Source organism: Globicephala melas, chromosome 7 (genome assembly GCF_963455315.2).
Source record: "Globicephala melas chromosome 7, mGloMel1.2, whole genome shotgun sequence".
Taxonomy (NCBI): domain Eukaryota; kingdom Metazoa; phylum Chordata; class Mammalia; order Artiodactyla; family Delphinidae; genus Globicephala; species Globicephala melas.
The window spans coordinates 114,951,650-114,964,222 of NC_083320.1; the positions used below are offsets into that span (position 1 = coordinate 114,951,650).

Below are 12,573 nucleotides of genomic sequence, written 5' to 3' on the forward strand. Positions count from 1 at the left end.
AGCTCTTGCCAGCTTCAGGGGACACTGCTTTCTCTCTCTGCTCCTTGTTAAAGGAGGATTTTTCTGATTCTTGTTAAAATGGTAAGGAAGCCTTTATTCAAGACTGTTACAATAGCCAGGACATGGAAGCAACCTAAATGTCCATCGACAGAGGAATGGATAAAGAAGATGTGGTATATATACACAATGGCATATTACTCAGCCATAAAAAGGAATGAAATAATGCCATCTGCAGCTACATGGATGGACCTAGAGATTATCATACTAAGTGATGTTATTAAGTCTGACAGAGAAAGACAAATACCATATGATATTGCTTATATGTGGAATCTAAGAATCGGGTACAAATGAACTTATTTACAAAACAGAAGTAGAGTCATGGCTGTACAAAAAACAAACATCCAGATTACCAGGGGATAAGCGGAGGGAGGGATACATTGGGAAGTTGGGATTGACTTATACACACTACTATATATAAAATAGATAACTAATAAGAACATACTGTATAGCAAAAGGAACTCTACTCAATATTCTGTAATGACCTATATGGGTAACAAATCTAAAAAAGAGTGGATATACATATAACTGATTCACTTTGCTGTATGTACAGCAGAAATTAACACGACATTGTAAATCAACTATAATCCAATAAAAATTAATTAAAAAAAGACTGTTACAACAGAGGTATTACAATAGGGCAGAGAGCTGGGGCTCAACTTCAAATATAGCAAGAACAAGCGGGGATTCGTAGCCAGGGAGCAGGGTGAGGGCGGCAGTGGATGGAAGACTACTCAGAGGAGGCATCAAGACAGGGAGATTTCCTGCTAAACTGAGAGAACAGCCTTCTTGCTGAAGGCAGGGTGGGATTAGACATCACAGGTCGGGGACGAGAAGCTCAATCAGACATCAAGGGGGGAGGATTCCCAGGAACCGAAGGCCGGAGTCTCGCTGAGGCTGGGCGTGCAGGCCAAAGACAGACGGGGCCAGGTCAGAGCCTAGTCGAGAAGAGGCTCAGAGGAGCCCGACCAACGTCTGGTCAAGGAGAGCGTCTCTGTCACCTGTCAGGCCCGCTACGGCCGAGCCCGCCACCTCACGTCCCCTCTCGGTTCCCTCAGTCCTGCCCACACCTCCGCACGGTGTTCTTTCATTAAACTTTTCAATGAAACCATGTGAGCCATGGGGTCTCCCTCTCCTTCAGCCCCTGATCGTTGGTCCTACCGACCTCTGGAGTTGTTTCTAGGATCAAAGGAGATGCTGCAGGCAAAAGAGCTTTGGAAACCCTGAGGGTAAGGAAGTCATCTTCACGATTGAGAGAAATCCTAGTGCCCCGCAAAGGACGCAGGGCCGGGGCTTTGGGCTCAGTCCTGGGCAAGTGTTTACCTTCCCCAAGCCTCCAGTTCCCATCCTATTCATCAGACAAAGTGAATGCCTCTCACTGAGTCTTGGAGGATTGGCTATGGTAACACACCCCAAATTACTAAAAGACTCCCTAGCACATGGCGGGTATTAAACACATGGTTAGTTTCCTACCTTCTCCCTTCCACTCCTATTCTCAAATTGTTTTCTCAGGCAGGTTTTACAGAGCCACTGACTGCATCCACGGCTTCCCACAGAGCATTTCAGATCTTTTTCTCAATACTCTGAGAGACAGAGCACCCTATTTAAGGAAGAATGGTTTGCCACAGGCCAGAAATTGATTGAATTGCCCAGAACAAATGTCGTTTTGCTTTTTCACTGGCAATCACGACACAGTGGTTACAGAAACTATTCAAGTAACACGAGTGTCTATACAGTAAAAATGGCACGTCTTTAACTCATGCACTTTCTAATGCACGTTTATGATGTCAGGGTTTAGGGAAACCCAGTTGATAACTTTTTTTTCCAGCCTGAATCTTGAACAAGTTGAGAAATACGATTAAGACAGATGGGGCCCAATATCACTTTTATTAGTGATAACGTTGGTCTTGGAGAATATGGCTTATACTTGTGGGCAAGTGGGTTTGTCACTGATAATGTTGGAGAATGTGGCTTATACTTGTGGCCTGGAATGAGATAAAAACCACCACCTGCCACTGACCACACTGGATCAAGGCAGTCAGAACCTTGACCTCCAATGACAGCCTGGCCCAGGGCAATCCAGTTGTAGGCTCTCTGCTAGTGGGAGCACTGTGCGTGCACATGCGTGCGTGTGCGTGTGTGTGCGCACGCCCGCAGAACCTCAGGCCAATCCTTATCCCAAATGCGTCAATCACGCAGAGCTCGCCTCACCTCCACGTGTGCAGGAGTGGGTGGGGGGAGGGGGAATTCAATGAGCTGACGGACTTTAAGTGCCTGAGAGAAAGATCTAGATAGGAGAGACACGAGGAAAGGGAACGGGCACCAGGGCAGAAAAAGAAAAACTTGGGTCTACAAAAGCCATTTGAAGATGCCTTGTACCGAGAGGCCAAAAGCCAACCAGGACATCTGAGGCCTCAGACTCAGCATGAGCGGCTGCCGGGCACACCTGCCTGATGCTGAAATAGCCTCCCGGGGACACCAGGAAGCACAAAGCCTCCAGCACAGCCCCAAATGCCTGGGTACACCGGATGGTCTTCCTCCGTCTCACCTGATCATCAAAGGCTTCTCAGTGTGATGGGTGTGCAACTTTCTGGAATGAGCGTGTGTAACTAATCAGAAAGAAAAATAAAGTGAAAATCGGAAATAGAGTAGCTGCCCCCCAGAAATAGATGTCATAGCGATTTCCCAAGCGCCCGCTGTGTCACAGGGCACTCGCCCAACCTTCTTTCACCGGAAGGTAGGTGGGTATTATTAGACGTGTTGTTCCGGAGAACAGAGGCTCGAAAAGGTGGCGCACGCCGCGCAGCGGCGGCGGGGCTGACCCGGGCTTTGGGGAGGGCTCTTTCCGTCCGTGGGGGTGTGGCGGCAGGGCAGGCCGAGCCCGTGGGAGCCGCTGCGGCCGCGCCTTCCCTCTGCCTCTTCCGCCGCCGACCTCCGCGCGGGCCCCCAGCCAGCCGCGGTGGGCGGAGGACTGCACGCCGCGCCGCGTCCTTATCAACCGGCCGGGCGGCGTGGCTCGCGGCCACCTAGTCCGAGGAGGCGAAGTCCCGGGTGGGGCCATGGCTCCCCGGGGCGCGGGGGCCGACCAGGGTCCGAGAGGAGGCTGGGAGCGCTGAGCCCGAAACGGGTGGTGCGCGCGGGCAGGCGGCCGTCGGGGCGCCCAGGGAGCGCACGCGGCACCATGAGCGCCCTCCTGCCTCCGCTGCTGCTGCTTGCCTGTGCCGCGCACGCCGTGAGTACGCGCGCCTCCGCGGGTCCCACGCGGGGTGGGGGTGGGGGCCGATCTTCCGCTGGGGAGTGGGAGCCCTTCCTCCGCATGCGTCCCCCACAGCTACGATCTCTCTCCGCTCCTCTCCGGACGGCCCGCTCCTCCAAGACACCATCGGCATGAGCCTGGGCGCAGGCAGCGCTGGGATAACCCCCTTGCCCTCCAAACCACCCCTTCCTCCCGGCTGCGCTTCCGGGGCCCTCCTAGGCGGAGTTCTGGAGCCGCCCCTGGCCGTGCGTTTTGTGTGCCGGGCGCTTTGCCTGCGTTATCTCCTTGAAACCTCATCATCGCCTTTCGAGGTTGATGTTTTCACCCTCACTTTGCGGACAAGAAAAGCGAGACTTGGAAAGACCAAAAATCTTGCCCCGATAAAAGACAACTGGAACCCAATCCGTCTGCTCCAAAGCCTTGACATTTGCACACGCACCCGGCTGCGGATGGGGAGACCTCCGAAAGCTCTGGCCGCAGCAGCTGCTGGTTCTGTGATGGGAGCGCGTCTGCGGCTCTCCCCCTCGTCTCTCCTGTGGGTTTGGCTCCCCAATGTCTGTGTGTCTGGGGACTCCTGGGAGCAGCTGGTCTCCCCAAACCAGGCCCAGGGAGGAGCTGGCCGAGAACAGAGAAGGCAGCAGTGGGTGGCGTGTTTTTCTTTCTTTCTCGGAAACTCCAGGGAATCCGGGCCTCTCCCTGTGGGATTTGTGAATGGGAAAGTGGCTGCACCCAGACTGGCTGGCTGGAAGCGAGGGCGGGGGGTTGGGAAGTGGGCGCACAGATTCCAGAACCACTCTTTCCCACCAGCCTTCCAAACTGGCCGCCGGGGCGTCTGTCCCAAGAAACTTCCCAGGGAGAGCACTTGGGGACCTAATTCTGAGTCTGCGGTCTCTGTCCTGGGCAAGTCCTTCCTGGCGTCCAGTGACCTTGCCTTCCTGTAGTCCTATCCTGTTTGACTGCAAGAAAGACCTGCTTCCCGAGCTGACGGGAGTGTTGGCACGCAGTAGGGGCGACTCTGTGGCATCCAGGCTGGCGTTTGGGGCTCTGTTCCCAGCTCGCTTGTAACTTGGAGCCTCTTGTCCTAGGGCTGGAGTTGGAAGGTGCTAGGGCAACAGCACCCGCTCGTTAGTCTGAGCTCCCACTTCGGGGAAACGCCACCTGAGACGGTGGGGACGGTTCGAAGCCCAGTGCAGCCTCCAGGTGTGTTGTGATTCGGTGCCCAGGGCTGGGAGGCAGCCGCTCCAGGTAGCTGGGCTTCAGGACTGAGGTTCAACCTACATTTTAATCTCAAGGGGACCCCGGTGTTATCTCAGGAATAAACAGAGGGGAAAGGAGAGCCTCCCCTTGGTTCAAGTCTTCTGTGTGCCTTGGAAGGATGTTTTATTATGCCCTGGTCCAGTTACCTCCTTTTACAGGGGAGCAAACTGAGACCCACAGAGAGCAGGGACCTTCTCCACATCAGTTGGTTTGTGGCAGCGCTGAAAATAGAGCCCAGAGCTCTGTCCGGGACGCCCTTTGTCTTTACGTGCATTTTCATGCACTCCGGTACCGCTTTGTGTTCTTCGAGGTGGGTTCCTGTGTGTAAGCCTTGGTTCTCTGGTGATTTTATGGGCTTATCCAGACCTGAGGTTCACACTTCTTGGCAGAGAACTCCTTCAACAAACAGGAGTGGAACTGACTACTTCGGTTGGACTATTTCCCAGCCTATGAAACGCTGCTTTTTATTTTCCTGTTTGTTTGAGGCGTCAGACATTCGATTTTGAAATTGAAGGGCATTCAAACAATTCTGTATTCATTTTGTGCTCCCTCTTGAGGGAAATCATAGGCATATTTCTAATTGCGGGGGGGGGGCAGTCACTAAGGCCAAATGCTTATTACTATCCCCTCCCCTGCCTTTCCACAGGGTGATGTCGGGAGGGTCCCTTGCCAGTGGACTAACAAGTGCTGATGGCTGATGGGGCAGTTTTCTAGACCTGGGTAGGAAACCCCGGCCACACCTCGCCTGTCCCCACCCGTGTCTCTCATGAGGACTTCTACCTGGAACGCTATTATTCACCAGCACATCTGTCCTTCCCGATATGTTCACTTCGAGCTTGAGCCTTGAGACTTAGTCTCGCTCATCCTTTATCCCTAGAGCCTGTCCCAGCGTAAGGGGGAGTCAATGAGTGTGTGGGGGCTGAATGAATGCATGAATGAGTGAATGAAATGAAGGTGCTATCCATAGTGGCTGTCCTCAGCTGGGACAGTTTCATATAGCAACAGGTAGTGAAGCATGACATCTTGAAAGCAATCGTTGCTTACAAAATTGTACACAGATACGTCAGCAAAGGAGGAGGAGTCACTCAGGGGAGGGCTTTTTAATCCAGGGCATCTGGCAAGCTGCCCATCCGAGAACCTGAGTTAAGGGGGGTGCAGGGCTGCTTTTTCCTTCAAGCAGGGTTTCTTAACTTTGACGCTGTAATCCTGGATATTAAACCTGGGCTTTTCACAAGGGGTGCTGGGAGCGTCCCTGGACTCTAGCCACCAGAAGCTAGTGCCATCTCTCCAAGTCGTTCCAACACAAAGTGTCTCCAGACATTGCCAAATGCCCTTGGGGAGCAGGCAGGGCAAAACTGCCCTGGTTGAGAACCGCTGCCTTAAATGTAATGTTTCAGGGGAAATGCGCGAACAGGATTCACAATAGGTGTCACTGGATGTTGGATTCAGGGTAGTGGGGTTGGTGACAGGGAATCTGAGCCGGAGGACAGAAGCAGGTGTACCCGATGGAGACCCATTTCCAGACAAGAAGACTTCTGCAGGGCATGGGTTCCTTGGGCTTCTCCACCCTCCCTTCCCCCCCGCCCCTTCATTCCGTCTCAGTGGACGGCGCAGAAACACAGAAACTCGAAGGATGGGGTCTGGCACACATGGTGGTCCCCGCCCCTCTGTGGGCCACGTCTGGACCCAGAGGCTGACGAGCTCTGTGGCATCTGGGTGAGCAGAATTTTAGGAAGGCCTGCAAAGGCCACCAGAGGATCTGGCTACTGTGGCCTCTTAGAGGAAAGTCACTGGGAGTTTTGGACAATATTCTGAGGAAGTATCTGTGCGTTTCTTTTTGAGTGTTTACTGTCCCTAAGTTAACGTGACTGATGACGATGATGGTGATGATGGTGAAGGCTTCCCTTACTGAGCACTTACTTCACACCAGGTACTCTGCTCAGTCCTTCCTGGCACTGATTTACTTCTCACACCAACAATCAGTACCCTCATGGTGCACATGACACAGAGGCTCAGAGAGAGGTGAAGCCACTGGTCAAGGTCACCCAGCTGGACACGGTGGCGTGAGGACCCAAACCCAGCTGTTCTTAGCCAGAATGTGGTCTGCTCCCAAAGAGAGGCCGCTCTGGTTTCTGGTGCCCAAGGCGCTGTCATGAAATTCTCTCCCAAACCGCAAAATGACACTGATTTCAGTTTAATCTAATCACTTCATAAAACATAAACAAAATACTGTCAGGACACAGCATTTTAATGAAGGGGCCAGAGATGAGCTTGGGGTCACGAAGTCCAACAGGAGGTGTGCTTCCCACACTGTTTAGGGGAGTCCTCTAGGCTTCGGCACCCCCTTTAGGAGATGCTATAGAGTTCCCCTCCCTCTGTCCCGTCCCCAGTATTCCCCGCATGCCAGGGACAGGCAGAGCTTTCTTCCTGGCACCCCTTGTTGAAAGCGCAGACTTAATAACCAGGATTAGAGCTCTGCCCACAGGGCGGCCCCTGCAGTGGCCCCTGGTTTGGTGTCTGCACCCCTGCCCTTAGCAAGCTGAGGTTTCTCACCACTGACCTTCACTCGGGCTCTGGAAAAACCTGCAGCCCAAGGCAAGCCCCACAACACTCAGATCCTATCTGCTTGCTTACATGACAAACAGAGGGCTGCCCAGCATTCGAGAGGACACGAGAAAACAGGGATCTCCTGGGACCCACCCAGCTTCAACAGGCCCTGCCTGACAGAGTCCAAGGGGCCTCTGGGGAAGGGACCTCCCCGGTGCATCATGTCCTGCCCGTCGTGCTGCCAGGATTCCTGAGTTTTCCAGGCTTCAGAATCCCTTCGTGCCCCACATCAGTTCCCTTTACCTTGGCTCCCAGAGGCTCCCCCTGGTGTCTTCTCAGATTTCTGACCTCGCCACCTCCTCTTTCATTTTCCACAGACCGGGTCTACCTCCCGTTTCCTGAGAGTCAGGGGAAGAACTTCCTCTGAGCAACATCTTGCTCTCACAGATGTGTCTGAATCGTACCCTCCTGTGCCCTTCCTCCTGCCATAACAGAGCACCACAGACTGGGGGCCTTAAACAGTGGACGTTTATCTTCTCCTAGTTCTGGAGGCTGGAAGTCCCAGATCCAGGGCCAGCATGGTCGGGTTCTGGGGAGCCCTCCCTCCCCAGACGGCTTGTAGACAGCTGCCTTACCTTCACATGGCCTTTCCTCTGAGCGGGCAGAGAGAGAGGGTGAGCCCTCTGGTGTCTCTTCTCATAAGGCCACTAACCTATCAGATCTGGGCCCCAACCCCTTAGACCTCATTTGACCTTAATTACCTCCTTATGGGGCCGTCTCCAAACAGAGCCACACCCGGGGTTAGGGCATCAATGTATTCGTTGGGGTACACAGATATCCTGTCCACAACACAACCAGGCGGAACAGAGGCTCTGCTCCGGCCCACGGCCATCCCTACACCTGTGCTCCCACCCCCGCCCCTACCATGCTCAGCGACCTGTGTCCTGAGATGACACAGAGGCAGCCCAGTCCTCACCCACGACCCCTGCCTCCACCTCTGCCCATTTCTCAGCCAGCCGCACCCTGGCTCCCACGCGCCACCCACGGGCTTCAGTCACCAGAGCCTGTGTTGCCGCATTCACTAGACAGGGTGCAGTCTTTGGTCTACGCGGGGACCCCGTGACTGATGAGAGGAGCTGGACGTTAATGAATAACGAGATCAAGGTAGCAGGCACACACCCAGACTGTCCTGGTCAAACTGGGCAGGACACCCATGGGACCCCAGCCTCTTGGAAGCATTCCGTGCCAGGACACCCTGTCCCTTTCCCTGCCTTGGCTCCCACCCTTCGCTGTTCCCACCACACCTCTCTAGACGTTTCTCCTCTCGCATGGTCCCTCCAGTGGCTAGGCCCCTCCTCTCGCGTGGCTGGCTCCTCTCGCGTGGCTGGCTCCTCCTCGCGCAAGGTCCCTCCTCTGGCGTGGGTCTTCCTTACGCTCTTATTCCCAGCCTGAGCGGGTCGTTCCCCGAGGCTCTGTCTCTGGCCCTTGGTCTTCTGGACCTGCTCCCTCTTACCGTGTGAGCTTCTTTGGCTGTCTTACCGCGTCACAAACCCAGTCTTGCTCAACCACACTTCTCTCACCTCAGCTCCCAGGCCTACATCTCGTTTCCTTGTGCTTGGAGCTATCGAGGCACCCAGAGCAGACGCACCATGGGAGCCACGCCAGCCCTGCCCTCAGCCGGCCCTCAGGCCCCCATCGGCTCCGTCTCGTCCGTTCGCATCCTCTCTGCTCTGTGAGGATGACTTACCGGGTGCAGCCGCCTCCCGGGGGCCCCTGCCGCCGCTGGTGGTCCATCATGACCTGGCGGCTGCCTTCCCCACGCGCTCCCGCCTCGGGCCACTCTGACTCCTTGGAGCCGGTGAGCTCCGGGAGCAGGACCCGCGTCCATTCGCCTTTGATTGCGGGGCGTCCTGGGGGCCCAGTAAGTGTTTGATGACGTTTTGTGCTTCGAACTGATTGTACGATCGAGTGCCCTCTTTTTCTTTCTCATCCTATAAACTAGACTAGTATTTCTCTTGTTTCCCCCTTGAAACTATTCCTTTCCGGTCTCAATGTTGGCAGGTGAGTAATTATATTGTAAAGTGTGATGAGCAAAGTGATGCTGCGTTTCTTCACCTCCTTCAGAATTCAACAGGTTTTCATTGTATCTCCTCCCAGCTTTTACCTTTCCGGATTTAAGAGTCCAAAATAGCTAACAGAACCCTCTCTTAACATCTTTCCTCTCTTATTTTGGGGTCTGCCTCGTTATTTTCTCTCTCTGCAGGTTGGACTTTTCTATCTCCAAATTATTAATTAATTGGATAATTACTCAAGTGAATAAGAGCTTTTTCACTCCTTCAGAGATTCAAAAATTTACTTCCTCCATGTGCTTTCTTAGGAATTTACTAGAGAACGTGATTCTGTAAAACAAGGAAGAAGAGTAAAGAAAAAGGGAGTCCAGGAAATGGAACCCCGGCAGGGGGAGCGGGGAGCGGCCCCCAAAACCACAGGCCGGTGTTGGGAAGAGGAAGGAGGTCTGTGGGAGGGAGGGCTCCAGGGGAAAACGAATAGGATTGTTTTTCTTTTAACATCTTTATTGGAGTATAGTTGCTTTACAATGGTGTGTTAGTTTCTGCTGTATAACAAAGTGAATCAGTTATACATATACATATGTACCCATATCTCTTCCTTCTTGTGTCTCCCTGCCTCCCACCCTCCCTATCCCACCCCTCTAGGTGGTCACAAAGCACCGAGCTGATCTCCCTGTGCTATGCGGCTGCTTCCCACTAGCTATCTACCTTACGTTTGGTAGTGTATATATGTCCATGCCACTCGCTCACCTTGTCCCAGCTTACCCTTCTCCCTCCCTGTGTCCCCAGGTCCATTCTGTATGTCTGCATCTTTATTCCTGTCCTGACCCTAGGTTCTTCATGACCATTTTTTTCTTAGATTCCATATATATGTGTTAGCATACGGTATTTGTTTTTCTCTTTCTGACTTACTTCACTCTGTATGACAGACTCTGGGTCCATCCACCTCACTGCAAATAACTCAATTTCGTTTCTTTTTATGGCTGAGTAATATTCCATTGTATATATGTGCCACATCTTCTTTATCCATTCATCTGTCGATGGACACTTAGGTTGCTTCCATGTGCTGGCTATTGTAAATAGAGCTGCAGTGAGCATTGTGGTACATGACTCTTTTTGAATTATGGTTTTCTCAGGGTATATGCCCCGTAGTGAGATTGCTGGGTTGTATGGTAGTTCTATTTTTAGTTTTTTAAGGAACCTCCATACTGTTCTCCATAGTGGCTGTTATCAGTTTACATTCCCACCAACAGTGCAAGAGGGCTCCCTTTTCTCCACACCCTCTCCAGCATGTATTGTTTGTAGATTTTTTGATGATGGCCATTCTGACTGGTGTGAGATGATATCTCATTGTAGTTGTGATTTGCATTTCTCTAATGATTAGTGATGTTGAGCATTCTTTCATGTGTTTGCTGGCCATCTGTATGTCTTCTTTGGAGAAATGTCTATTTAGGTCTTCTGCCCATTTTTGGATTGTTTGTTTTTTTGATATTGAGCTGCATGAGCTGCTTGTAAATTTTGGAGATTAATCCTTTGTCAGTTGCTTCATTTGCAAATATTCTCTGCCATTCTGAGGGTTGTCTTTTCGTCTTGTTTATGGTTTCCTTTGCTGTGCAAAAGCTTTTGAGTTTCATTAGGTCCCATTTGTTTATTTTTGGTTTTATATCCATTTCTCTAGGAGTGGGTCAAAAACGATCTTGCTGTGATTTATGTCATACAATGTTCTGCCTATGTTTTCCCCTAAGAGACAAACTTGATTTTTAAAAACTGTTTAAAGGGAACTTTCCAGTACTAATAGCTCTTGTTTTGAGGAAAATTTTATATTAATTTTAGCAATACTTTCACCTTCACTTGTTTCTCCTCCTGTGAATTTTAAGTAAAATTATATTTAATACTTTTTTTAAAAGGGGGTGAACTATAGATGATAGTTCTTTTCTTCTTCATCTTTTCTTTTTCTTTTTTGTCTTTAAAAATATATTTTGGCCCCCTGTATTGGCAGCGTGGAGTCTTAACCACTAGACCGCCAGGGAAGTCCCAGTTTATTCAATTTTAATGGAAGGATAAGGGTAAAAGAAATGTGGGATGATTCACTTCGTACCCACTAAGATGGATATTATTAACACAGAATAACAAAGGTTGATGAGGACATAGAGAAATTAGAACTCTATGCATTGCTGGCGGGAAGGTAAAATGGGGCAGCTGCTGTGGAAAACAGTGCGGTGGTTTTTTAAAAAAGTAAACACAGAATTACCATATGATCCACACATTTTGCTTCTGGGTATGTACCCAGAAGAATCAAAGCAGGGACTCGAAAAGATATTTGTACACCTTTGTTCCTGGCTGCAGTATTCACAGTAGCCAAGAGATGGAAACAACCCAGCGACGAATGGATGAACAAAGTGCGGTCTGTCCATACAATGGAATAGTATTCATCCTTAAAAGGGAAGGAAATTCTGATAGATGCTACAATGTGGATGTGAAATGAGCCAGACACAAAAAAGCAGATATTGCGTGACTCCACTTATATGAAGTACCTAGAACAGACACATTCATAGAATCAGAAAGTAGAATAGAGGTTACCAGGGACTCCAGGAAGGGTAACGGATAGTTACTATTTAATTGGTACAGAGTTTCTGTTGGGCCAGTTGAAAAGTCCTGGAGATGGATAGGGGTGATCATTGTACAACTTTGTACACTAAACCACGGTTAAAATGGTAAATGTTATGTATATTTTACTACAACTTAAGAAGAAGAAATGTAGAATGAAAAGAAAAAGTTAAACTGTCTTCTGATGTTTATTTTTCCATAGTCCCAGGGAAAAACACAAAGGAAGTTAAATTTTTCTTGGAGAGGTTCCCATTGTAGGTGTTCCCTCATTCCTCATCTTGCTCCATCGCTCTCAAGACCCTCTTTGCTGCAGCACCCCTTTCTTCATTTCCAGCAATGCACATGGCCACCCACTTTCGGGAAACGTCACTCCTACCCAGTCAGCTGTGCTGTGTAACAGTCACAGAAACTCAGTGGCACATAGAAATGCACGTTTACTTCTTTCTTAGTGTTTGCAAGTGAGCTGGGGTTTGACTGACCAGCTATGATACTGACGTTGATCCAGTCAAGGTGCAGAACAAGTCTGCAACCCTGAGGTCCCTTCGTGGTGCCCTGTTAGAGTCATACCTCCCTCCCTCCCACCCTCACCCTCCCTTCACTCCTGACAACCACTAATAGGGTCTCCATTTTTATTGATATAATTTTGCTGTTTCAAGAATGTTATATAAATGATGTGGAATCTAAAAAAAATGATACAAATGAATGTATTGACAAAACAGACTCACAGACATAGAGAACAAACTTATGGTTACCAAAGGGGAAAGGGGGTGGAGGAGGGAT

At 50.6% G+C, this 12,573-nt stretch overlaps 1 protein-coding gene across 1 annotated transcript in view; it reads left to right on the forward strand.

Moving 5' to 3' along the window:
* The first annotated feature begins 6,447 nt into the window (after window positions 1–6,447).
* Window positions 6,448–12,573, forward strand: part of SCTR (secretin receptor) — a 59,541-nt gene continuing 53,415 nt past the window's right edge. Inside the window, exons 1-2 of the mRNA XM_030849650.3 lie at window positions 6,448–6,500; window positions 6,864–6,882. Of these exons, the coding sequence (XP_030705510.2) occupies window positions 6,448–6,500; window positions 6,864–6,882 (72 nt within the window). The remainder of the gene's footprint in view (window positions 6,501–6,863; window positions 6,883–12,573) is intronic.